General features: G+C 43.7%; 1 protein-coding gene across 2 annotated transcripts in view; it reads right to left on the reverse strand.

Moving 5' to 3' along the window:
* Positions 1-27,945, reverse strand: part of LOC138566968 (solute carrier family 22 member 6-A-like) — a 339,887-nt gene that overhangs the window by 112,673 nt on the left and 199,269 nt on the right. For both annotated transcript variants that reach the window (XM_069644755.1, XM_069644754.1), the window contains exons 5-6: positions 25,996-26,119; positions 20,902-21,017 (exon numbers count right to left, since the gene is read on the reverse strand). In XM_069644755.1, the coding sequence (XP_069500856.1) occupies positions 20,902-21,017; positions 25,996-26,119 (240 nt within the window). The remainder of the gene's footprint in view (positions 1-20,901; positions 21,018-25,995; positions 26,120-27,945) is intronic.

Here is a 27,945-nt window from a genome sequence, read left to right on the forward strand (position 1 = left end):
CAATGGATCCATGAACACTGGATGTGCTTCAATAGGACGAAAACAGAATTGTTGATCTTTGGCTCCTCCCATTCAAGAGCCAAGCTAAATCCAAGGTACGTCAACTTTTGTATAGATGACTGCATTATCGAAACACAAACCAGAGTAAAAACCTTGGTCACTCACATGGATTGCTCTGTTAGCTCGGAAGCCCAAGTAAATGGGATAATTCAAAAGTCTGATTATCACCTAAAACTTGTGAAAAAAATTAGACATTTAATCTCAGATAAGAAATGTGAAGCCCTAGCAAGAGCCACTATCCTATCCAGAATGAATTATTGCAATGCCTTGCTTAGCGGTGCCCAGAGAAAAACTTGCAGTCCTTGCAGACTCTAGAAAATGATGCTGTATGCATTGTGATAAAGATTCCTTGTGGCAAACATATCTCCAACCACAGAAGAAACCTATACTGGTTACCTATATAAGCCAGAATTCAATTTAAGATCTTAGTTTTTACCCATAAAATTATCCATGGTAACACCACAGTCTACCTCAATGAGTGACTCACTCCCTATAAGCCAAAAAGGGAATTAAGATGCAACAAATCCCTATCTCTCCTATGACCCCCAACCTCAGAAAATGGAGGTAAATGGTATATCTTTTTCTTATCAAGCATTAAAAGCCTGGGCGCTGTCCCACAGGATTTACGGCTCGAGAACAACCTATTTTCCTTCCGTAAAAGCCTAAAAACATAGCTTTTTGAATAAATCCCAGAAATTCATCTATACCTCTCTTCTTGGATCTCCTCTCTTTTTTTAGCTTGATCTAGTCTTTCGCAGTGAATCACGCCCTGATGCTTGTCGGGTTACCAGCGTGTAATAAAACAACATAAAATGAAAAAATAAAAATAGATAGAGGGACCATGAATTTACAAAACAAAGAAGAAATATGAAGAAAGCAGCACAAATCCAAACATTCATCTGGCTACACACAGCTCATACATGCTTGTACTAAATGTGAACAAATCTTCCCATAACACATAGGGCCTGATTACGAGTGCAGCGGTGTGGGAAAAATGGCAGTAACGTCGTGCTAATTCCATCACTGCTGCATTTCCTCCTCATTACTGTACCACCGTATTATAGTTTTGGTGGTAAGGCGGAGGATAAACTTCCAGCCAAATATTGGAGGTAAATTAACCACCTTACTGCCAAATATCTGCAAAATCACCAGCAATTCTGCCGTAATCCCTATGGAATCCCATGGACTCTGAAAATGGGGTCAGTGCCCTACCACCAATTGCAATCTCACGGTAAATCCCTCGGACCAAGTGGTGGTAAAGGTAATTCAGTTTGGCGGTATTTCAGCAGATTTACCACCAGAATACTGGCAAACTGGTGATGAGGCCACAAATACCTAAATTAATAAGATACATAAACAAATAAGAGAGGTCAGATTAAAAGAAAAATACTGCAATGTACAATGGTTCATCACCAGACATAGCAAAATCACCATGGTTCTCCTCAACAAAATACACCATATTAAAAACATACTTCACCCAGCAAAAGGGTAGGAATCAATGTTTCAAACCAAGAATTCATCAATGTTTCACACCCACAATTTAGTTGCTGCCTCGTTCTTGCTAAACCACAGAAAATAATAATAAACGAAAACATGAAACAAAAAGTAAAATTTAGAGGTTTGTAATACACCTGTAAGAATCTACCTTATAAATGTTTAGACAATCCGCACCACAAAAGTAGCTAACCGAATGGGAAATATTTTGAGCAATCGTGAAGCCAAGTCATGCAGAACAAAGCTTATGGTCTAATGAAATGTCACACCTTGTAAAATGCAAAATGATCTACCATTCAATCTTAAATTGGTCATAGAATAATTAATAGAAACAAAGAAAAGAAGGATAAAATAACCCACAAAGTAAGGCCAACCTGAAAGCCTTCCACCGAACACCATAACCAATCCCATGGACAGAAACCCAAAAGAATGCATAAAGCTACTACTCATGCAACCTAAACAACTCTAGCTATAGCAGTTTAACACTTCGATATATCATCATACCCATACAACACTGCCCTGCTGACGAAAATCCCTATTTTCTTTTCAAATCATGTTCACGTCAATTCCAAATTCCTCTTTAAACCATCATCCAAACCTAAAAATAAACGCAATACTCATGATTAAAACACCTACATTCACAAACACAGAAATCCATGGTGAATGAAAAAGCTCTGCAGAAGGCTACAGACCTCGGGGATATGGTGTAGGATATGATAATATGATAATGATAATGTGATAATTTCCCATTCCTTGATGAACCTCGAAGGCCCAGACCAGAAGGCCATCCACCTGCAACCACACAGCTGTTGAGAGGAGGGATGACACCCCAAGTTGAGAGGCTAATTCCACCCCGATTTCTAAAGCCACAAAGTTTGGGAAAAGTCTAGTAAAGATTGAATATCCAAGGTCTAGTGTCTGATTCCTGAAATCTGGGAGGTACCACTAGAAATGCATGAGCTGAATCAAGAATCAGTTGGAATCACAGACTGAACTTGAGTCTCTAAGTCCAAGAAGGAAAAGGTTGTAAAACGTTGAATTACCGAGTCCAGAAAGGGACCAGTCGAGATGTAGAGTCCTCCAAGTACCAGAGAGACAGTTTGTGAAACCTGTACCAAAGGCTAAGAAGTGGCCTGGAAGGAACGGCAGCCCACCATAGCATAATTTCTACCTCAAGAGGGTAAAGAATAAGTGGTCAACCTAAAAAACCCAGCAAGGTGAGCTGGAGACCATGTGATGGGGTTAGGTCTTGATCAAAGGGTGGAAGAAGAGGGGCATGCGTGATAACCAGACAGTAAGAAACCGAGGCAAGAGCCTACCCACATGGAACACTATTGTTGTTAATAGAATAGGAACAGACTTACAAATAATAGGTTGTGAACTTTATGTTGATTAATATTTGCAAAACTTCTGTTCATGTAGTAGGGAAGCCTGGAGGCTAAAGTCTTATTACGCATATGTTTGAAAATTAATTTGGCCACCCTTTGGAGATACTGTTTCGTTTCTAGATTAAGGTGTCTCAGGGAGTGGCAAAGACTAATGTAAGCCTAGGGATAACTATCTTCTTGGATATGGAGAAGACTGATGGTGCACAATGTAAAGAACCCCCACCTTATGTTGCACTCTCCTGTACACTGTTTGGCTTTGAAGGTTCCTATTATTTCAAGAGAATTTCCCTAGAACGTATAGGCATTTACTCACATTCATGCCTGAAGATAATCTGTATATTAAAGACCCCTTGGGTGTACAATCACATTCATGAGACTTGCATCATTTCTAGGACTACCACAGTATGGACAGCTATCCTCAGTCAGTGGCTAGAGCCCAAGGGCAGGGGCACCTCCCAAAGTGTGCTTGCAGAACTACTGGGGCTTCATTAACAAAAACAATCATGGTGTGCGAATGCATTTTTGCGAATGTACAAATTAACTTGCTATCCTAAATTATTTAAAGTAATCTGTCCCCTGGAGCTCTAGCTATGACAAAGTAGTGCTTACCCTTCGATGTAAGGCTGTGATTCCTCCCAAGGATTATGGTGATTGGTAGAGACTCCTCCATTGGGTGGTGGCTGGACCTCAAACATAGGGCCAGCATCTCAAATGCTACCTGGGGAGGAGTGTGTGAATGGATGCCTAAATGGGACATGTTAGAGCTTAAACCTCAGTATCTCATCCCAGGGCACGTGGAACTTGGGGCTGAGTAGAGACAGCCATGATGAGTAGGTGGCTGGATCCATAGGCAGCACCACAGGTGTGTTTGCAGGACTCTTGGAACTGTTAGTGGGATAGCTTAGCTTATCCCTTCTGACACAGCTGCAACATGTAGGTGGACAGGGTCAGCTACCCTGCCTCAGCGACTAAAGCACAAGAACTGGGGCAGCATCTCAAGTGTGCCGGGGGAGACTAAAAGAGCTTTAACTATGACATATTAGTGCTTACCCATCCAGAAAGATCTGTGACTCCTCACAGGCCTCTTGCAATTCATGGTAGGGTAGCAACAGCCATTGCGGGTTGGGGATTGTAATTGGTTATTTAACACGCTTGATACCCAGAGGTTTCTAAGTGCAGACCAGGGGATCAAACCTGTGTTGCTCCATGTCGTCTTGTTTCCAAGGCAAGCATGTTGTCCCTGAGCTATCCTCCTGGCCCCAAGGTCCTGGCCTGCACTCCAAGTATGCTTGTGGGCATCCAAGAGTTCTTACTGGGGCACTTTGACACTTAATCATCCAGAGAAGGCTGTGACTCCTTGCAAGGGTCGTTGGGCAAGAATAAGGATGGCATTTTGTGTCCACAGATAATTCTTCCAGTAATTCAGAGGCAGGTGACTAAGCTTTCTTGTATCTTGTATCTTTGCACTCTAGGTGGCAGAGAGGTCTGAGCAAATGCATCCAACATTTGTATAGACTCAATTTGAGAAATTATTAAACTAGCCTTCATTGGTACTGGTTAGAGGGTCAGAAAAGGCCAAATGGCCTTCTAACCAGCATTTGTCAAAAAAGAGACAACACAGAGTGTGCTATGCTGAATGCAGGGTAACCAGTTTATTGCAATATCCTTGGGAAAAATCAAGATAAAAGCCAAGCTCTCACGCCAGAATTCTTCAATGTTTGAACAGACAACAGGAGTTTATATAGCACAAAAGGATCACTGTGGTGTCAGAGGTGTGAAAACCTATTGCTCCAGCTAATTGGCTCCCTCTACTAAGCAATATATGGAACCTATTAGTGCACTCCTATGGATTGGACAACTGTTATCTAAGATCCCACACATGTACCTTCCCTTAAAAAAGTGCTACCTCATCACATATGGAAATTAATTGGTAGGCCCTAAATTACTTCTGCAGTGAAAAAAGACATGTGCTAATTGGGTACAATGCGGTCACACTATCCATGAACTGACTGCATGATGACATGTTTATCTAGGTAAGAGAGAGGGAGAGACAAGCGTGTCGCTTTATTTTAATTGAATCAAATAGCCCATGTTACTTCCCATGCCATGAGTGCTGAGGCTCAAGGCCTTTGTATCGCCATTCTATTCTTGACATATTATGAATAATTATTTATGTGAGTCATCCTACTCTTACCCTGTTAAGATTTCATCGCAGCATTTAATTGTTCTTTCATTAGCTGCTTCTTGCGTCTTCCCTTCATGCCTAGCCGGGCGCAGAATATATTAATCTGTCACCTGCTTCATTTTCTGGGATGTTATAAACTTGAAATGGTTTGCTGTGTCCTTGTAACTCAATTTATCTGACAACTGACCGAACACAATAATACCTTACCCTGCCATGTGCACCTCGTGCAATCAATGGCTCGCCATCGACATTCCTTTGGCTTAGTCACCGTCAAGCCGGCTACAGCAATTTCCCAGATTTGTTCAAGCGTGTTCAACTTGGCTTTTCTTAAAGTGGCAAGGTTGAATTCTCTGATGGTGCAAATTTTAGAATGTAATTTTATCACGTTTATGCTTCTTCTTCAACACACATTTTGCCTTCCGTAAACAATTTAAAGCTTGTTTTTCCTTGTTTTTGACCTTTTTTTCCAAACAACATTACCTTTGTTTTTGTTTCATTGAGTTCCAAGTTGTTCTCACTCAAGTAGACCTTCAGATTATCCATCGTGTTTACCAATGACAGAGGAAAGGCTCTGATTGTGTCTTGGGACTCCCCATAGTCAGCAATAAATGAGTTGTAGAGGGCTAGAACCAACGGTCAACCTTGCTTAACACCTCGTGCAGTTTCAATCGTCTCTGATAGCAGACCAGCTTTATTTAGTCTTACTTTCATGGAGGTCTGTGAATATGAAGGATGGAACTCGGGCAGCTTCTTTGTTTCAGTTTCTTCCACAGGGTTTCTCTATTCACCCTGTCGAAGGCTTGCACCAAGTCCACGAAACTTAGGCATAGCCGCGTGTTGCCTTCCAACGCCCTTGCCTTTGAGCACTTATTACAAGGATGTTAACCGAAGTTCCCATGCCACGAACAAAACCCCCCTGTAATGGGTCATAATTGTCTGAGGTAAAAATACTTTTTTGGAACTCCTCCAAAGCTAGAGATCCGAAAATCTTGCCAATTGTATCCAAAAGAGAGATTGGGCGATATTACCTTGGGTCTCTCTTGTCACCTTTTTTGAAAATTGGCACTACATTGGCTTTTTTCCATGTTGAGGGGATTGCACTGCACTCAACACAGTCCTGGAAAATCTTGCTTATCAAAGATGCCCAGGGCTTCCTGGTGCTGTTTCAGATGGTAGTTAGTTATCCCGTCAGGACCCGGAGCGCGTGAGTTATTTAATCTTTTGATCTTTTCTTCAATGATCTTCTTATCGCTACTGATCTTCCAATGCACTAGTGTCGAGTAAGGTGGACTTTTGTTTCTCACAGGTTTGTATAGTTCGTTGAAATGTATGGTCCATGCTCTTTCCGCCACATTATTATCCAATGTTGTTAATTCCTTTGAGCCTGGTTCAATAAGGGTCCAAAAGGCCCTAGAGTTTTTGCCACTCAGGGCACATAACAGTGCCTCCGAGTCAGCTTGATATAAATTAACTCTTTGATGCCGTATCCACGATGTATAGTTCTTTTCCACTTGAATTGCTTTTGTTATTAACAAAGGATTTTTTGTTTTGTCCGCCAGACGTTTGCTTTGTCTTACCAATCACCTTTTTTCCACTAACACTCTGTTGTAAACATGGGTTTTTGATTTTTCTGACTCTTTGCCTTGTGATTTGGAAGCTTTATATATTTTAAGGAAGGGCTGGTAATCAAAGACTTCTGTGCCTCTATTCCCCCACTTCTCTCTCGCTTGCTGGTAAACAGACATCACTAAGCCAATTTCTTTCTTGCTCAGCCTCAGTCGTGTGTTCCCATTACAGGGTTCAATGTTGCCTGGTAATCTTTCTCTAGTCCCCTTTGTCCCTTTCCAGTGGGTTATCAGAGGATTGTGGTCACTATTAGAGGTTCTTACCACTTCAAACTCATCAATTAAATCCAGGAATTTTTCTTGAGACAAACGTGTGGTCCATCGTAAAACCCACACCTTTTCCTTCCCACGTCGGAATTGGTAGAATTTGATTATTTTTTGTTGTGTGAAGGTTTTACATGTCATACGCATCGATTAGGCAGTTCCATTTTTCCCCCTTTCAAATGAGAGAGATCTCAAACAGGGTTTTGCCTCCCTTAAACCATCTTCAATTTTGTATAGGGCGTTAGCTTCTTCGATATACCGGATCGCCTGTAGATATTTGTTGTCGTCCGTTCTAGCCGGATTCCAATAAGTATTAATCAGGAGAATCTTTTCAGGTGTGCTTGGTTTTTCCTGGCTATTCTGTCTTGCCCACAAAACCACTACCACTTGGATTAATTCTGTGGTTTGGAGGGTTAGCTCCAGCATTAGCCTGCTGCCCGCTCTTATCGCAATTAGGAGCCCTGAAATAGGCCGGCCGGCGGCCCCCTTGTTTGCTGGGGAGTGGTCCAAATCATATCCGTCCAGACAAGGCTTTGTAGTTAGCCAGGTCTCTCGGAGACATATGATGTCAAAGTCTCCAAGATTGACATCCGCGACCATAGTCAGATGGCCAAATCCACGGGTGTTCCAAGAGCAGAATGCGTAATTCCCAGGCACTTCCTGTAACGCTTACCTGATGAACTATGACTCTTCTCTGAGAACGTTGCTCTCTCACCACCCACTGTTCCTCTATGGAACACTGGAATCTATGGAATATGCAAGGGGGTGTCGGTGATCACCTTTACGCTAATTGCCTTAGAGTTTAACCTTTCCCTTAACTAGGAATGCCCTCCTCACCTGGGTTAGTGTTATGATGAACTCTCCATCCTGCTTCTATGCAGGGGCGCATGACCTGAAGAGGGGAACGGTTTGACTGGGAAGGGTAAATAATTGCCTACTGTGAATGGAGCCCAATACCTAATTACTAAACCCTCCCCTTAACCTCAAACTATTGTACTGTAAATTGCATTAAGGAAATTGGGATGGATGAACCTGCAGTGTATAGTGTCTCAATGTGCTCTCTCCCACAATGGAGATAATACCACAACTGCAGATAACTAACTAAATACCTAAGTGCAACCTAACACAATGTAAGTGTATTCTTTCTCACACAATATGCTAATGAAAGACACTGTAAACAAGTACCAATGCAATGTCTTTCTCAAAGCTTAAACTCTACAACACCGTGGCTTAATTCGAAGGCCAACTATGGTCAGTGAAAACTGGGGTGTTTCCCTTTACTGTTAATGGAAACTCCCTCACACACACGAACTTAAGAACCCGCGTGCAAACAGTTTATTCAAAAAATAGCAAGCGCACGTGAGGAGAATCAATACTATGATTTCCTAACACGCGCAAATTTCAACAGACGCTCTTGCGAAGCAATTAATTCGAAAACACGAGCGCATGTGAGGGGAATCAAAACTGTAGTTCCCTCACACGCGTGAATATTAAGAAACACTCTAACAAAGCTTGTTTACTGGAAACGGAGCGGTGCACATGAGGAAGCTCAAAGCGCTCACTCGCAGAGGGTTATTCAAACATTCACAACACTTTCAATGAATACGGGTACTTGCGGTATGATGCGTGCGGAGGAGATGGCTTCTCTCAGCTGCTCGCTAACTGAAAACACCAGAATTCCTAACTGGCAAAAGGTGACTGGAATGACAGGAATAGCACTACGAAAACAAGGCTACGGGGATACAGTGAATGAACACAGAAACGGAGCAGGGAACACTACGGGGAATTTTTCTGTGAAAATTGTGTCAGTGGAAATGCTAGTCAGGAGCGGACCGCGGTAAGCGTACACTGCTATCTGCAGAGACGACGCGAAGCGCAGCACAACAAGGGGGAGGGGCTTAAGTACTCCAGAGCTACCAACTACTAGACCATAATGTAGCATTCAGGGAAGGTATCCTGGCAGCCATATTGAATGATGAGGAAGTGCTTAACATTTAACAGCCTACACTGCCTTCCCTACTCTTTGACCAGGAATGGTAGGCTGCCAACCAAGACTTCTTGAGAGCACATCTAAGGGGAAACCCTGTGGTCATGACAGTATTCCCCCCCGAAACCCCTTCTAAGCTGGAACTTCCCCTTCCCGGTTTGCATGGGTTATTGCGATGAAAGGCCTTCAACAATATGGGGGCATGAATGTTTTCTATGGGTTCCCATGTTCTCTCCTGAGGATCGTACCCCTTCCAATCCACCAAATAGAATAGTTTATTGCACACAATCTTAGAGTCCAAGATTGCCTTGACTTCATACTCAAGTTGGTCATTCTCTACTTCCACAGGAGCTGGAGCATCTTGGATTCGAGTGTTTGGATGAACTGGTTTCAAAAGTGAGACATGAAATACCTAGTGGATTTTCACGGTTCTTGGGAGAGCTAGTTTCATGGCCACTGGATTGATTACTTTTTCAATGGCAAAGGGCCCCAGAAATCGTGGAAGGAATTTTCGAGACCCTTTCAAGGCCAGATTCTTTGTGGCCAACCATACTAAACTCCCCACCTTGTAATTTGGAGCATCGCATCTTTTGCTATCCGCAAACTTCTTTTGAGACTCTTTTGCCAAGGACAATTGCTTCCTCGCTTGATCAACTGCGGTAGCAATAGTTTCATGCAGGGATTTCACAGCTGGCATCTCCAATGGTTCAGGTGGGTCAAAGGCCGATGTGCGTGGGTGTCGACCATGCAAGGTGTAAAAAGGACTCAATCCAGTGGAGGCATGGACAGAATTATTATATGCATATTCAGAAATCCACAACACATTTAGCCAGGTGTCTTCAAGTTGATGTAGCATACATCTGAGATACTGTTCCAGGGTTTGATTAGTTCTCTCTGTTTGGCCATCAGTCTAGGGATGATGGCTGGTGGACAAGCGCACATCTATCTTTGCCAACTCACAGCATTTCCTCCAAAATTTAGAGACAAATTGGCTACCCCGATCTGAGATTACTACTGAAGGAAAGCCATGTAGCTTAACAATGTTTTCCAAAAAGGTTTTTGCCAAAATTGATGCTGTCGGTAATCCTTTCAAGGCTACAAAATGTGCCATCTTTGAAAATAAATCCACCACCACCAGGATGGTGTCAAACCCTGAACAATTAGGTAAGTTCATAATGAAGTCCATGGAAATAGTATGCCAAGGAGCAGGTGGCACACTCAATGGTAGGAGAAAGCCAGCAGGTTTTCTTTTTTTGAGTTTTATTCTGGGCGCAATTACCACATGTTTTCAAGAATTGAATGACATCTTTACGCCAAGTAGGCCACCAGTAAGATCTCTTCACCCTTTCCAAGGTTTTAGTGATTCCCGGATGACATTCCAATATGTCTCCATGATAGTTAGCAACCACTTGTGCTTGTAGGGTGGGCGTGGGCAGGTACAAACGTTTCTGATTAAAGGGTAAACCTTCCTGTACTGAAAAACATTCTCCTTTTGACTCCCATTTCATCAATTCCTCCTTAGAGATGCTGGTTCTAATCTCATTTCTCAGTTCTTCAAAAGTCGAATCTGTAGTATCTATCACGCCGAGTACCTTCTCCCTGGAAATTATTTCCACAGGATTCACAGGCACATAAGCTTCCTCCCCTATTCCAATACGGGATAGGGCATCTGCCTTTCCATTCTGCACCCCTGGTCTAAAGATAATGACAAAGTCATATTCTGCAAAAAAGAGGGCCCATCGTAGCTGTCTAGAGGATTGAGCCTTTGCAGCGCGCAGATATTGCAAGTTTCGATGGTCGGTGAAGATGGTTACAGTGTGTCTTGCTCCGAGCAGGTGATGTCTCCATTCTTTAAGCGCACATTTGATTGCCAATAACTCTTTATCAGTAATTGTGTAGTTCAATTCTGCAGGGGAGAATTTTTTAGACCAAAAGGTCACTGGGTGCAGTTCTTTGGAGTCAGGGTTGCGCTGGGACAAAACCGCTCCCATGGCTACATTGGATGCATCCGTCTCCACCACAAAAGGTAGATCAGGTTGCGGATGTTGGAGAACGGGTGCAGCTGTAAATCGCTCTTTTAATTTCTGGAAGGCCTGGTCTGCCTCTTTAGTCCAATCAAATTTTTTGTTTTTTCTAAGCAACGATGTGATGGGATGAACCAAACGTGAAAAATCAGAGATGAATCGCCGGTAAAAATTTGCGAATCCAAGAAAATTTTGAATTCCCTTCACAGAAGTGGGTGCCGGCCAGGTAAGAATGGCATCGACCTTCCGTTTATCCATCTTGATTCCATGTGCCGACAGAATGAATCCCAAAAACTCCACTTCAGGAACATGAAAATGACATTTCTTTAGCTTGACATAGAGAGAGTTATCCTTGAGTGTTTGAAGTACTGAAGTCACGTGCTTTACATGATCTGAAGGATTTGCAGAAAAGATTAGAATGTCGTCTACATAGACGACCACACAGATATCCAACAATTCTCTGAAGATGTCATTCATGAAGGACTGAAAGGCCGCTGGAGCATTGCAAAGCCCAAAGGGCATAACTTGGTATTCGAAAAGCCCAGACCGTGTTCGAAAAGCGGTTTTCCACTCGTCTCCTTTCTTAATTCGAATAAGATGATAGGCCCCTCGGAGGTCCAGCTTAGTAAATATCCGTACCTGTTTCACCTGATCCAGCAAGGTTGAGATGAGGGGAAGTGGATAACAATTCTTCACTGTGATTTGATTCAGTGCTCGGTAATCTATGCAGGTCCTCAATTCACCTTCTTTCTTTGGCACAAAAAAGAGTGGAGAGGCCGCCGGTGACTTGGATGGCCTGATAAACCCATTAGCCAGATACTGATCCAGATAGGACCTTAAATGGACATTTTCTTTTTCAGTGAGCGCATAAATTCTACTGCACGGAAGTGGAGCTCCTGAGATGATATCAATTTGACAATCATATGGTCTGTGTGGGGGCAAAACTTCCGCCTGTTTTTCTTCTTGAAAGATTTCCTGGAGTTTTCGATACTCTCCTGGTAGAGAGCCTACAAGACCTAAGGTGACTGCCGCAGTGGAATTAGGCTGTCTCATTATCGCTGATTCATCTGTTGACACACAAGCACTCTGGCAACTTGATGCAAATGTTAAGGTTCGGGAACACCAATCAATTAAGGGGTTATGCTTCTCCAACCAAGGCATTCCCAAAATGATCTGGAATTGCGGGGCTTGAATCAGGTCAAAAGAGATCCTCTCCCTGTGTTCTTCCTGGCAAAGCATAATGAGAGTGTTAGTGCACTGTGTTACGGGACCTGACACCAATGGAGTGCCATCCACCCCGGAGACATTCTCGGCTTCTAACTTTTCCCTGAAAGAGAGACCCAATCTGCTTGCCAGATGTACATCCATGTAATTGCCAATTGCCCCACAGTCAATGTATGCAGTCAATGCATGCCTTTTAGTGGGAGTCTCATGACTAGAAAGGACTATAGGAAACACGAAGTGTGAGGTCACTGCAACCTTTTCCATGCTCGACAAGCTGACCTCTAAACTTGTCGGTCACTGGAGTTTTCCGCCTTCTGATCTTTCTTGTCCTGGTTAACTCCTCCCAAAGGTTTCCTAGCAGGTTTAACTGGGCAATCTTTCAAAAAGTGGCCGGCCTTGCCACAGTATAGACACAACTGTAGTTGACGTTGTTTCTCTCTCTCTGCTTGGGAGATGGGACCTCGAATTCCACCTAATTGCATTGGTTCTGGATGAGGATCTGTTCCTGATTTCAACGGTGTTTCCCTTGAACGAACCACAAAGGCTCGGTTGTCCTGACGAGCTCGATCAGTTCTTCGGTCCTGTAAACGATGATCCAATTGTATAGTGAGGTCAATGAATTCTGTGATACCTTCAGGCGGATTCACAACTTGAGCCAAAACGTCTTTCAACTCACTGCGCAAACCACGATAGAATAATGTTGTTCTCTTTTCCGAGGGTCAATTAGTTTCTGCTACCAGTCTATTAAATGTAGCCACACACGCAAGCAACTCCTGATTTCCCTGCTTAAGTGACAGCAGCTCATTGTCCAACGCCTGTCCTTGAGTGTGACGAGCAAATAGTTTTTCTAACTCTCGTTGAAATTCTGCAAAGTTCTGCAACACAGGATCATCCCTATTAACCAGAGGAATGGACCAATCTGCCGCACATCCACCTAGGTAAGACAATACAAATGCAACTTTTGATTGGTCAGTAGGAAACACTCCAGGTCTGCACAAAAAATGCAGCCTGCATTGATTTAAGAACACTGCAAACCTTTTTGGATCCCCTGTAAAACGCTCTGGAGGGGCTAAAGGAATATTCCCTGGAATGACCATTTGGACCGGAACCGGGGGCAAGGTAGAGGAGGAAGCCTGGGAATTACCTTGGGGTAAGGGCACCTGTCCCGCTTGATTCTGTAACAGTTGACGAGCCAGTTCATCTGTCCGCTCTCTATTCACCCCTAATTCCCTTCTAAGGGCACTAGTTTCAGACCGAGCTGCATGGACTTCAGCCCTTAGCTCTCCCAGAAGTTGGGTCAACTGGTCCATCTCAGGAGTTCCCATGATGTTCAGGCAGAGCACTTTTCTGCACGGCTTCACGTTCTGTAACGCTTACCTTGGGCCCTGCGGGAACACCACTCCTGATGAACTATGCCTCTTCTCTGAGAACGTTGCTCTCTCACCACCCACTGTTCCTCTATGGAACACTGGAACCTATGGAATATGCAAGGGGGTGTCAGTGATCACCTTTATGCTAATTGCCTTAGAGTTTAACCTTTCCCTTAACTAGGAATGCCCTCCTCACCTGGGTTAGTGTTATGATGAACTCTCCATCCTGCTTCTGTGCAGGGGCGCATGTCCTGAAGAGGGGAACGGTTGGACTGGGAAGGGTAAAGAATTGCCTACTGTGAATGGAGCCCAATACGCAATTACTAAACCCTCCCCTTAACCTCAAACTATTGTACTGTAAATTGTATTAAGGAAATTGGGATGGATGAACCTGCAGTGTATAGTGTCTCAATGTGCTCTCTCCCACAATGGAGATAATACCACAACTGCAGATAACTAACTAAATACCTAAGTGCAACCTAACACAATGTAAGTGTATTCTTTCTCACACAATATGCTACTGAAAGACACTGTAAACAAGTACCAATGCAATGTCTTTCTCAAAGCTTAAACTCTGCAACACCGTGGCTTAATTCGAAGGCCAACTATGGTCAGTGAAGACTGGGGTGTTTCCCTTTACTGTTAATGGAAACTCCCTCACACACACGAACTTAAGAACCCGCGTGCAACCAGTTTATTCAAAAAATAGCAAGCACACGTGAGGAGAATCAATACTATGATTTCCTAACACGTGCGAATTTCAACAGACGCTCTTGCGAAGCAATTAATTCGAAAACACGAGCGCATGTGAGGGGAATCAAAACTGTAGTTCCCTCACACGCGCGAACATTAAGAAACACTCTAACAAGGCTTGTTTACTGGAAACGGAGCGGAGCACATGAGGAAGCTCAAAGCGCTCACTCGCAGAGGGCATTCACAACACTTTCAATGAATACGGGTACTTGCGGTATGATGCGTGCGGAGGAGATGGCTTCTCTCAGCTGCTCGCTAACTGAAAACACCAGAATTCCTAACTGGCAAAAGGTGACTGGAATGACAGGAATAGCACTACGAAAACAAGGCTACGGGGATACAGTGAATGAACACAGAAACGGAGCAGGGAACACTACGGGGAATTTTTCTGTGAAAATTGTGTCCGTGGAAATTCTAGTCAGGAGCGGACCTCGGTAAGCGTACACTGCTAACAAGGGGGAGGGGCTTAAGTACTCCAGAGCTACCAACTACTAGACCATAATGTAGCATTTAGGGAAGGTAACCTGGCGGCCATATTGAATGATGAGGAAGTGTTTAACATTTAACAGCCTAGACTGCCTTCACTACTCTTTGACCAGGAATGGTAGGCTGCCAACCAAGACTTCTTGAGAGCACATCTAAGGGGAAACCCTGTGGTCATGACACTTCCATACAACAACTTTCCTATTATTACATTCCGGAAATCCCCGTCTTTTCAGAGTTGGAGGCTAGAAAAATGTACAGTTTTTCTGGACTCTCGATGTCCAGATGCTCTGCTTTGGATGTACTTGTTGCTCTTTTCCCACTCCACGCTGTGTTGGTGGGATCTCGGCTCCTCTTGATCTTTATTTGGCTTTTTTTCCTTTCTATTTGTTCCCCCCAAACTAGGCCCTTGTGGTACCTTTTTCCTGTCCCATGACAGTGCGCCTGATAATTGAGTCCACTTTAAGCGTTGATTATGCTATCGTAATCAACACTGTAAATGCACTCCTGTTGCGGACGCAGCATTGCCGGACAGGAGAAAGATACCTTTTAAAAAAAAAAAAAATCGTAGCCATTAGCACCCTCGTGTGGTTTAACGCTGGTTCTAATAGTGATATAACTCTTGGCGTTGGGCCGACCCTGGCGGTAATGGCCCGCTGCCCACGGTAAGAGCTCCAGCGAAAGAGTCACGCCATTTGGAAAGCTACTATCCATGTCTCATTTGTAGAGCATAATGTCAGAGCTATTCAGCTTTTTAACAGTTCTGCAACTTCTGTCATTGCAGGAACGTACTCAGGTCGTTGTTGAGTATCAACAAATTACTCTTTATGTATGTGTTAATGTTTCAGTAAATTTTTATATTAACTTTGTTCAGAGAGTTGCATGTGGAGTGGTATGTAAATGAATTAAAGGTACATTAATGCATATAGCGGTTGTACCATTGATAGCAACATGAGATTAGCCAACAACACTGGATGATGAGCACAAAGAGAATGGTAAATTAGTCCCAAAGGCAACATTTAAAGTAGAGAAGTGTAAACAAATGTGTAGAGAAGGAGAGACTAGGCTAGTAGAATGTAGCAAGCTTGATTAAGGTAGAATATGGATGGGTGCAGAATGGAAGTGCCTGCTGGAGTTTGATAGAGCAAAGTACTCTAACATGATGTAGAGTACAGAAGGCTAGGGCATAGTACAGTAGGGTGCTGTGGCAAAGGTTACAATGGGGCAGTGCTTAGAAAAGGAGGTAAGAGCAGGATGGGAATACTATATGGTAGGTAGAATAAGTTTGAGTAATGGATAGCGGACTGTAGAATAGAGTACGAAAGAGAAAAGTATGTTGTAGTAATGAAAAGTCCTGTATGGTAGCGTACGATATGATAACGTATGATTGAGCTGTGAAGAGCACAGTAGATATGGTCCACTAAATTTGTAGGTTGCGGCGGAGTCAGGTGGTGCCTAGAAGGGTAGAGAGAGTAAAGTGAGGTAGGGCAAGGCAGGGTAGTGCAAAGTAGAGTAGGGTTTAGTATGGATGAGAAGCAGTGTGTTGAGTAGGTTGCTGTAAGTAGGGTAGCAAAGAAAATGAAAAGTGGGACATGGGATCGTGGAGCAGGATAGAAGTGTAGTTTAGGCCAGGAAAGTGAAGGGTTGAGAAGGACTGGATAGAGTAAAGTGGAGTCCAAAACAGCAGTGTAGAATACAAAAAGGGAAGCAGAGAGTTTGACAAAAAATGATTTACTCTTAATTCGGATAATATATCTATACACACAGATATAGATAAAAACACAGCACCACAAATACCAATAACTATATAATGTACATAATCAGTTAAAACTACATCACAACCATCAGACAGAAGAAATAATTTCAGATGCGAAATACATGACCTCCTGCGCACAAATACTATTATCAATCAGTACTGAAATTCCTGGTATCTAACAAGTGGATAAACCAGGTTATATAGTTAGATTCCTCTTCACATGTCCCTTGTGACCGTGCCAAGAACAATCTCAGAAATTAAACACTGCGTGGACCATCCTCAAATGATTAGTTAATCTGAAAAATACAAATGCGTCAAATGAAGAAAATATCTTGTGCTTCACAACACAGGGAACAAGAAACCTTTTCTGGAAATGGTCACAAAAAGGCCAAAAAAATAAAAGTGTGCGATCGTTTCAACATCTAAAGTGGACACCGTGCAAATATTTAGACTTCTGCCTTTCGGCGACGATAGTTGCCAATGGCAGGATATCAAATTGTTAGCGTCAATAAAGCGCACGTTTCCGAGGAGACACAATCTGTGGCAGGTGCACTTCACAGCGCCATGATGATTTAATAGATAGGTAGCTTCTGGTCTTGGGTCCCATATCAGAATTAGAGAGAAGACGCATCATGCACCAATTCTCAAGCGCCTCCATGATCTTTAAAGAATATCAGAATTAGAGAGAATGTGCACCGTGCACCAATTCTCAAGCACCTCCATGATTTTTATAGAATATCAGAATTATAGAGAAGGCACATTGTGCACCAATTCTCAAGCACCTCCATGATTTTTATAGAATATCAGAATTATAGAGAAGGCACATTGTGCACCAATTCTCAAGCGCCTCCATGATTTTTACAGAATATCAGAATTAGAGAGAAGGTGCACCATGCACCAATTCTCAAGCGCCTCCATGATCTTTACAGAATATCAGAATTAGAGAGAAGGTGCACCATGCACCAATTCTCAAGCGCCTCCATGATCTTTACAAAATATCAGAATTAGAGAGAAGGTGCACCATGCACCAATTCTCATGCGCCTCCATGATCCTTACATAATAAAAACCATACAGAGGCACCTTATCATTCTATGTATATCCGGAATCCAGCTTGTATGGAAGTGACTTAAAAACGATGCAGCTCTATTGAACACCTTCTGTTATATTACACAGTTTTCTTAAAGCTTTCCCTTGAAGGTGCAGATCGTTGTGTGGTGATGCTCAGCCAGAGCAAGAGCTTTATATAGTGGCATTGTGGGTCGGCTCTTAGACAAGCCAAGCAGATTTGTCAAGAATTCAGTTTCACTCCATTTAATGGGGTTTAATGCTGCATCCCCCCCAAAGTACTGCACCATAAAGGGCTGCTGACCAAACTGTGCCTTATATACTTCCAATGCTTCTAAAGCTATTGTCCCCCCCCCCCAATAAATGCCTCATAAGTGCCAAAACAGCACCACCACGCTGATTTAATAGACAGCCACTTCTGTTTACTTGCTTCGACCATGTGCTGCGAGAAGGGCGTCTTATGGCCAACTATTCAAACCGACCTACCTGTGTGATCACTTTCCCATTTAGTATGAACTGATTCTTTGCTTTCCTGCTTCTGTGGCATACCATCTAAAATGTATTTTTTAGTATCTACTTCTAATGCCCACTCCATGTAATATTTCTCCCAGGCTTCCAGATGCTTCTTTGTGCTGGAAGGGTTTTATGATAATAGCACCACATCATCTTCACCTGTTTCTGGGGCATCACAATCTAGAGCTTAGATTGCCTCTGCTAAAAAAAAATGATATATAAAGAAAATAAAAAGGCACCAGTACACATACTTGCCCTACCCCATTCAAAACTTGAAATAATCAGAGCATTCCCCCTCACCCCCATAGGCCATACCACAGAAGCACCACATTATTCGTGTGTAATCGCTTTATGGCTTCCAATAACAGATCTGGAATATTCAATCAAATCAATGCATTACGCAGTTTTTCCCTGAACACCCTGTAAAAAGCTGTTTTAAAATCAATAAATCACAGATATTAAAACATCTTCTTTTGAGTGCAATATTTGTTCAACAAGGCACATAAAAGAAATCAACGTTCCACCGTGCCCTTATTCTTACTGAAACCGCCTAATATTTTGCCATATACTTTCGCCATGCAATTAAAGAGATTGAGCGATCGGTTTCCTGGGCAATCTATGTCTCCTTTTTTACGGATGGGCACCATTCCAGCACATAACCAGCTCTTGGGGGCCGTTCAAGTAATAATAATTGCATTAACAAAAGTTTGTAAAACTGGACACCAGATTAATAAATCATGTACATGCAGGCCACCTGGAATCTTATCGTTTCCTGGGGCCTTACCACATTTTCATGATTTTAATGCTCTTAAAACCACTGCTTTAGAAAGGAAAGCACAGGACTGGAAGTTCTTGGTTTCTTTTCCAGGTTTAACAATTGTGCAGGTTGGACAGTTTCCCCTCTGTTATTTTAGAGACTGCTATAGCGGGTTATGCCATGCCACAGGGGTAAGCTCAATTCTTACCTCAATACCTCTTTGATGGCTTTGCTCTTTAGCAACTATCTTCCAGAAGGCCTTTGAATCATCATTTCCTAATGCATCCGCAAAGGGCTCCCATTGTTCCTTTACCTGTAACTTGATCTTTGGCCTCTCTGAATTGTATCACGAATTACGTTGCTAATGATGGAAATTCTGTGGTGAACACTTTTTGGAAACTCAGGCGACTATGGCCAGACTATGGCTAGACATAAATTTGCACGTGTCTCTTCGACCACGACCCTCTCATTCATTACATCAAACACCAGTTTTTCCAGTACATGTATTAGATTTTTATATATATGACGCCATTTTTGTTCCAGGTCTAAATTTATTTTCCTGGTTTAAATTGCCATTAATAATATTTTCCCGGCTCGTTCCAAGCCTTATTGGGCGTTTGATTCTTAGCATGAGAGGATCATGGTCACTCTCTGGTCTGTGTATCACCCACAAATGCTGGAGCAAATACCAGTTCATGCAGTTAGTGAGAATATAATCAATATTTGAATATGATTGCCCTCTCCTAAATGATGATCTACAAGGGGTATCACTTGGGAGCTGGCCATTACCGGCTCTCAATCCTAGTTCTAATAACAGCAATGACACCTCCAAAGCATCCGGGTGCTGGCGGTTTGGAAAACCAGTAGACAAATCAGGGATAACCCAGAGCAAATCTTTATCTTCAGAAATGGAGGGATTCCTATCGGACATTAAAATCTCCCAATACAATACATGTCACATTCACCTTGGGTTAGGACAGAAATCGGGGATTCAGCATCAGAGTCTTCAGTTCGTCCAAAGGACTGATATTAATTCTGCCTTTCGTTGGTCTTCAACAAATATTACATATTAAAAAATGGGGGGGTTCATCCACTTTAAATAATAAACATTATATATCTGGATGATCTACTTTAATAGCAGACATGTTATATGCCATATCTCCTTTCCATCAAATACTACACTAAATACCAAATACTACACCAAAGGGTAAACCCTCTTTAGGTTGACCTTTTGGTCCCTTAATGGCAGGCAGAAAAAAACATGACAGTATCCTGGGATCACTAAAGGGTCAGCCGCCCATGTCTCTAAGAGGCCCATTATGTTAAAACCCTGCCTCGCTACCATAACCTGTGAGGGACATGGGGCCTCATTACGGCGCTAAGGGGTTAATGGCACCGGTAAGGATGCTGGTGCCGTTAACCCCTTACCGCTGCATTCCGAGGTCCTTTAGCAGGAGCCGCTAAAGGACCAGGGAGCTAATAACGGACCCGTAATTAGCTCTCTCCCCATTCCCATTGAGCATTATGGGGGCTGAAATGGGAATGGGGATGGCTTCCCTGAATGGGGATTTACCGGGTCCTCCAAGGTTGGAATGACCCGGTAAGTCCCCATTCAGGGAACCCGGACCCCGACCCGAGTTTGGAGGCAGCCATGGCGCTAATAGCGCCATGGCTGCCTCCAAACTCGTAATGAGGCCCATGGATTTCAAACTTTATTGCCTTTTTTCTGAGGGTCTTCTAGAAATGTAGGAGTTCTCCCCTGTTGTTGGGGGCCACTGCTATAGGTTTTTTTGTGGGGATATCAGTCACAGCCTGGGTAGATATAGGAAGCTATGTGCAGGAAGACCATAGTAGGTTATTCTCAGAAATGGCAGACGCCGTGGGCTTATTGGAAGAGTAGAGTATGGGTTTGTGGGTGTGGCTGGGCAGGGTGGTGTTGCGTGTGTTCTTACCAGACGAGCGTGAGGCAGCAGGTGATCCTGCACATGGCGGCAGAGCGGAATAGGTCTATGATGCTGTGCCGGGTACTCACAGCGGGCTTATCCATCTGCGTTTCTTTCTGCAACCTCTAATGAGATAAGAAGGAAGGAATCAGCATTTAGCAATCAGTGTGGCAGGGTCTTTGCATAATCAGCACATTCAACAGAACATTTGGATTTTATTCTAAATTTCGACATGGATTCCCAAGAGAGATCCACCTTTGAACACTTCCTTTTAGCTATAGAAAAATCTTGTTATCGCAACGATGGGACACAGGTGTTTGTCTCCCCCCCACCTCTAATGGCGCACCATTTTGGCCCCATTCATTTGGCTGGGGCACCTTTTCTTCAGATGTCATGTCCCTGCAACATTTTCAGCAAAGTTACTCCACTGGACAGTACCTATTCTCAGCACAATTTATACACGCAACAAGCAACACCTGCGTAATGGGCAACATGCAGGAGGCACATTATTAGGGGGGTTATTTGTCAGCACGCGAGGGGTGGTGTGACGTGAGATATCCCGGGTCGGGGAACAGTGTGGCACGAAGGTTAGAGAGAAACTCGCTTACTGGGTAATCTGGCAGAGCAGTCAGGCTTCACTCTTAGGAGAGCATGTGATGGCAACACAGCTCAATTCGGGTGAGTGAGAGAGTGGGTAAGGGGATGAGTGCTGCATGGGTGTAATAGGATGTGGGAAGGATGGACACATGATGTATGGTGAGTGAGAGATTGTGTAAGAGGATGAGTGCTGCATGGCTGTAATAGGGTGTGGGAAGGATGGACACATGATGTATGGTGAGTGAGAGATTGGGCAAGAGGATGAGTGCTGCATGGGTGTAATAGGGTGTGGGAAGGATGGACACATGATGTATGGTGAGTGAGAGATTGGGCAAGAGGATGAGTGCTGCATGGGTGTAATAGAGTGTGGGAAGGATGGACACATGATGTATGGTGAGTGAGAGATTGGGCAAGAGGATGAGTGCTGCATGGCTGTAATAGGGTGTGGGAAGGATGGACACATGATGTATGGTGAGCGAGAGATTGTGTAAGAGGATGAGTGCTGCATGGCTGTAATAGGGTGTGGGAAGTATGGACACATGATGTATGGTGAGCGAGAGATTGGGTAAGGGGATGAGTGCTGCATGGGTGTAATAGGGTGTGGGAAGGATGGACACATGATGGATGGTGAGCGAGAGATTGGGTAAGGGGATGAGTGCTGCATGGGTTTAATAGGGTGTGGGAAGGATGGACACATGATGGATGGTGAGCGAGAGATTGGGTAAGGGGATGAGTGCTGCATGGGTAAGGGGATGAGTGCTGCATGGGTGTATAGGGTGTGGGAAGGATGGACGGTGAGTGAGAGATTGGGTAAGAGGATGAGTGCTGCATGGCTGTAATAGGGTGTGGGAAGGATGGACACATGATGGATGATGAGTAAATGATAGATGGATTCATGAATGACTAAATGGGTGAGTGTGCGGTTGCGTAGGGTGCAGCATTTCAAGTTGAAATTCACTGGCCACATAAACAAAATGCAGTGTATAACACAACTCTCTACAAATACCCACAACTGCCCAGGTTACACTTCTACTCACTAGTGGCGAGTGCACATTTGGAAGCCTGGTACCATGTGTTGGATTGAGGGATTTATGTGTTCGAGAGTAGGTGCGAGGTAGATACATGGATTGGTGAGTGAGGGATTGCATGTTGGATGGAATGATGACAGAGTGAGTGGCTAGGTGTTGGGTGAATGGGCTGGTGAGTGGCAAAGTGAGGGTGCGAGATGGATGCATTGTGAGCCAGAGAGTGAGATAGAGAGTGAGTGTTAGATGCATGGATGGATGGATTGGTTCGTGGGTTCCAGGGTGACTATTGAATGGATGGAGGAACACAATCTCTGCCTCCTCCGCCTGTGTAGTATGAAATTGCATTTCTCAACAGTATCAGCACTTTGCAAAACTTTCCCTTTGTGGACAATTGATGTTCAAGTCTTTAAACCCACATTTCTGCTGGTTCGCCCAACATGCAACCCCTTATGGTAGGGGCCCTGTTCGGTTCCAAGAGTAAACTGGTAGCATCGCACCATTTATTATGGAAACACCAGCACAAAATATGTGTGTATTAAACTCGCAAAATAAGCACCAATAGGGTTATTCATACGCTCATCCTCAGTTCCTGTACTGCTAAGGAGAGTTTCCCAGACGCTCAAGGAGAAAGAAGGAGAAACCAGCAGGGAGGGTGGGAAAGTAAGGAGCGACCACACTTTGAGAATAAGCAATCCTCCCCCTTACAGGTGCCGATATCCGGACCGGAAGAGCAGGGATGTCATTTCACCAAAATGCCTGGGGTAGCAGAAGTGACATCACACGACCCTTGATCCCTGATAGCATCACAGGAAGTGATGTCATTTGACCCCACCCCAAAGTGATATCGCGGGAAGCGATGGAACACGACCTTTCAGCCGTTGACAAAACAGGAAGTGGCATCACATAGCATTGTACACTACGGAAAATATGGTTGATATCACAATAATGTGATGTACATTTCATGCCTGAATGGATTGCCATATGTATCGTTAAGAACAGTGTGTATAGGCCCATATTACAAAATTACTGTGATTGCAAGCAGAGGTCCATGACCAAATGATAATGATGTGTTATTATATAGCACTTACGCTTACGCGATTTACATAGAAGAAATATAAACCCAATATCACCCAACCTGTGTTGGTACCCATTTATCGACCTCAGAAGGATGAAAGGCTGAGTTGAGGCATTTGAGAACAGACTAAATCGGTGACTCATCCCCTGGAGTGTGCATGAAATAAACCTTTAATTAGTCTGGCAATTACTGTATAGAATTCCAGAAAGACACTTTTTTGGCATTCCTATTCTTTCTTATTTAGGTTCAGTGCTGAAAGTGTCAGACCTGTGACCCTCATGTTCTTATGTTTCTTCTTTTTTTGAGGGACCTGAACAAGAAAGCTAGCCACTCCGGAGTTAAAAAGACACATGGTGCTGGTCACAGCCCAGGAGCTTGCATTGCGTTGCAAAAAACCCCCCTTTTTTTTTTAGAGGTCGCAAGGGAGACCACAGAGGTCGCAAGGGAGACCTCAGAGGTCAGAGTGGGAAAGTTAACACTCCACTACTCCCGGACAGGGGAGTTGCTAGGTCTGGAAAAGACCCGGGGCTACGCTGATGTCGGAACTGTTGGGACTGGGGGCTAGCTAGCCTTTTGGCTGTAGCTCCTGAGATTCTATCCGGGGCTACAACCAAAAGATCAAGGGCTATAGCCCCTTTAGCCCCCCCCTAGCAACGCCCCTGCTCCCGGATCCAGGCGACCCCTGAGGAAAGGACCATATCCCATGAGAGGAACCCAGAAGCAGGGGACATGCACTCACAGTGCTCGTCTCATAGATTAGGACCTAGGAACGGAGGGTGCACAGGGGATCAGGAAATTCAATGTTGACAGAGGTAGAATATACACTAAGCTCCCCCCAACGGAACTGCGCCATTATCTTTGGCATTTCCCATGGCCAGAATATGCAGACCCAACAGGTGATAGCCGTTATCATTCATGTACATTCACAGAGCACACTCAGGCCTCCCTTCACAAAGCATGCTGAAAGGAGGATACAGTTCCCTTTGCATTCTGTGACCAGCAGACACCAAACACAGATCCCTTTATTCACAAAGGGTTATTTAGTACTGTGGAAGGACTAGGCTTCTATTGCAGGTGCAATGTCCTGGTCCTCCGCGCATGTTTGCCCCCAGCTCACATGCATTTGCTTCCTGCTGCCATTTCAGTGCTGGAGCGCATTTCAACCGGCGCGCCATAAAGGGACCATCAACCCGAAATGCTTCTTTTACATTTCCACCTGAGCATCAGTGATAGAAGTGTACCAAAAAAGTAGCGGAACTTTGACTCCAGCAGAGGACAGAGAAGGAAGGTTTGCAGTCATGCTGGTTGATAGCCAGTTGAGTTGAAATAGATATCTGTTTAGATGTAACTGATATCGGGTGGCAAAGTGGAGAAGTGTGCTTTAACTTCACAAAGAACAGCCGTGGAACAGTGAAAATGGTTGCAAAAAGTAGTGGAGCTGTTAACAGTAAAAAAATAAAAGTAGTGGAACACCGCTCGCGACCGTTCCCGCTCACTTCGACCACTGCTGAATATGAGCTTTTCTGTGCCACGATCTGCAAGGCAAGCACTGGTCTCAGATGACCTCTTTCTGTCTTGTGCTTTTGCCCGGACATGGATTTGCAAAGCACAAGCTTCAGCCTGTGACAGGAGGAATGCATTCGTTTGTTTATCAGCGGTGGGGTCTGAATTGCTCCAAAGGCAAACTGTGGGCCTCATTCCGAGCCTGACAGTGCAATCAAAAATGCAGGTACAGGAATTACTGCCACTTTTACCACAACGCCACATTCTGAGCTTGGATGGAAAGTGAAAGAAATACCGCAGCATTTGGCTGGAGGTTTTCCCTCCTCTATACCTTTAAGAAATGGAGGCATTACCACCTCCAAAATTACCACCATGTGATTCCCCAAATCCAGTGGCTTACGGTGGGACTCTATAATGGGGAATAACACCACCTTGGACTCTGGAAGATTTACCTCCAGTTCTGAAGCAGTATAGTAGTGTTCACGGTAATCAAATATGGCGGACTTACTCATAATGAGGCTCTGTGTATTTTTCCCAATTTGCTCACACAAGTTGGACAAAGTTGCTATTTATATAGTTAATTTATTTAAAACATATAAAGCGCAACGAAGGCCCAAAGGCATCTAGGTGCAAGCATTAACAATACAGAGTAAAAAAAAAAAAGCCCTTTGCAATTTAGCACACTATGCTTCGGGTGCTTGGTTTCACCCTTGGCCTTGCACGTTTTTTCTACTAAGGCACAGTTTTCTGTACCTTACAAAAGGTGGTGCACTATTTGCACCAGTTGGTAATGGAAGCCAGCCTTCAGAGTCAGACTACTGGTGATGCCATTGGTCAAAATCGCCTCCAATTAATCCCCCCCCCCAAAAGCTTGCACTGAAAGTGATTCCCAGGGCTGACCTCCAGAGACATCATTTGTATTTTCTCTTGTTTCTTGTTGAAATTCGTGACTCTGTTCAGGTGTTTCAGGGCCGACTCATATTTATTATTCACGATCAACCATCGTGCAGACTCTGGCAGCCACCTGCAAAGGAATAAAGGGCTTTGAGTCATGGTTGTTGCATGGGATGTTCAGAAACATTCAACATTTAACGCATGATTTGTTAACATTTCATTATTATGGTTGCTTCTGCTACCCTCAAACAACAATTACCCATGCAGTTGATCTCACAATTATGTTACCAATCCTTCAAGGTTTGGCACAACCATTGCCAAAGCCAACAGTTTTGGCTTAAGTGGGGGCATGGTATAAGCATTTGACAGGCCATTCTGTAATGGTACTATTTGGTCATAAGATGGCAAACGGTGGCAAATGGTGTGAGTACCTGGGCAAAAGATGGCAAACGGTGGCAAACAAATGTATATCTAATGCCTATATAAGAGCCAATAGAACACTAGAAAATTCGATTAATGCAGAATCTTATTTGTCTTGAAATGTGATTCACTGGGTCATATCATTATTATAATTATTATTATTCATTATCATTATTATTATTAATTATTATACTATGTAAAAGAAACAGGCCTGGTTATAGTATACAAACACACAGCCATGCTTGAGCTGCGTCCAAAAGTAGAAAAAAACAAAACCACCCCCGTGACTAATCACAGAGCAGAAATTAAGGCATCAGTACCCCTGCATTATCGAAAGAAAAACAAAAGCTTTTCATGTTGTTGGTGGCTGGCTAGTGGACCCATGTCATGTGCCACCTCTAACTAGTCCTGGCTTTATTACCAAAAGAGCTGTACATGCTGTGACTAGGCACACACTTATTATGAGAGCAAGTGTACTGGAGGGCGGAGCAACCTCTGACGAGCCCATGGGATCAGAGCTCACACTCAAGTACTTTCAAGACGAGATAGCTGCACCCTGAGGAGGATGGAATGCAGGATTCTCTTACTCCAACACCAATCAATAAGGATAATTCAGTAGTTTGGCAAAGGGAAGTTCATTTAATGACAAGTACAAAAAACGGGGAAACAAATGTAAATCAACAGTGATGCGATCGCCTGTCTCGCTTCAACTCCCAAATTCTCCACCGAGACAGCAATAGTTATAGTACATTCTCATCATCATTGACGTGTTCCACTCCAAAATTGTCATGCAATTCTATTGGTTGGAAAAGGTAACTTAAGTATAGGTGCTATACCTGTATAGGGTAACAGAGCATGAGGATTGGATAACTCTTATCGGGTGGGCGTCTAGGCCCATCCCTCTACATCACTCGTGATAGATGTCACTACAAGTACGACGTCTCATTGGTTCTACTAGCTATAGGACCCTAGATTATTTGGTCCATTGTGATTGGGTAGGTTACACCCCTAAACATAAATCTCCACTTTAATTAGCAGCATGCAGAATGGACACGCAGATGCAGTGTGCCCCAAGATTCACCCTGCCTCCCTTCCATCAATCAGTACTTTACAGCTATGTGTCAATTAGTTGGCCGGGGTTGGCTTCGAAACTGTAGCTTCTTATCAGGGAAAGTTATGGCATCCTCGGGTTCTGGGTGACATCAGATGTTGGTACCTCTTCGTGCTTGGCTGGTCACGTGTCTGTTCACCGTGAATCTGCTTCATTTTCCTTCTTTTCGTGCATTTGGTTCTTCCTTATCCTTGATATAATGTGCTTTTGAGGTAGATATATAGTTGGCGCTTGCCGCTCTATTCTTCTACTAAGCATAGCAAGCAGTACAGTTTCCTTAGCTTCTTGCATTCCAAACCTATTTACAGGGGTTAGTTAGTTGCATGTTTTCATCTCACTTCATGGTTACGTTTCTTTATATATTAACATTGTTTCTTCTTACAAGTCCATTACATCATTATTCTTTACATTTCGTCCTTGTGTGT

Source organism: Ambystoma mexicanum, chromosome 2p, assembly GCF_040938575.1.
Source record: "Ambystoma mexicanum isolate Mex_15411 chromosome 2p, UKY_AmexF1_1, whole genome shotgun sequence".
Classification (NCBI taxonomy): Eukaryota; Metazoa; Chordata; class Amphibia; order Caudata; family Ambystomatidae; genus Ambystoma; species Ambystoma mexicanum.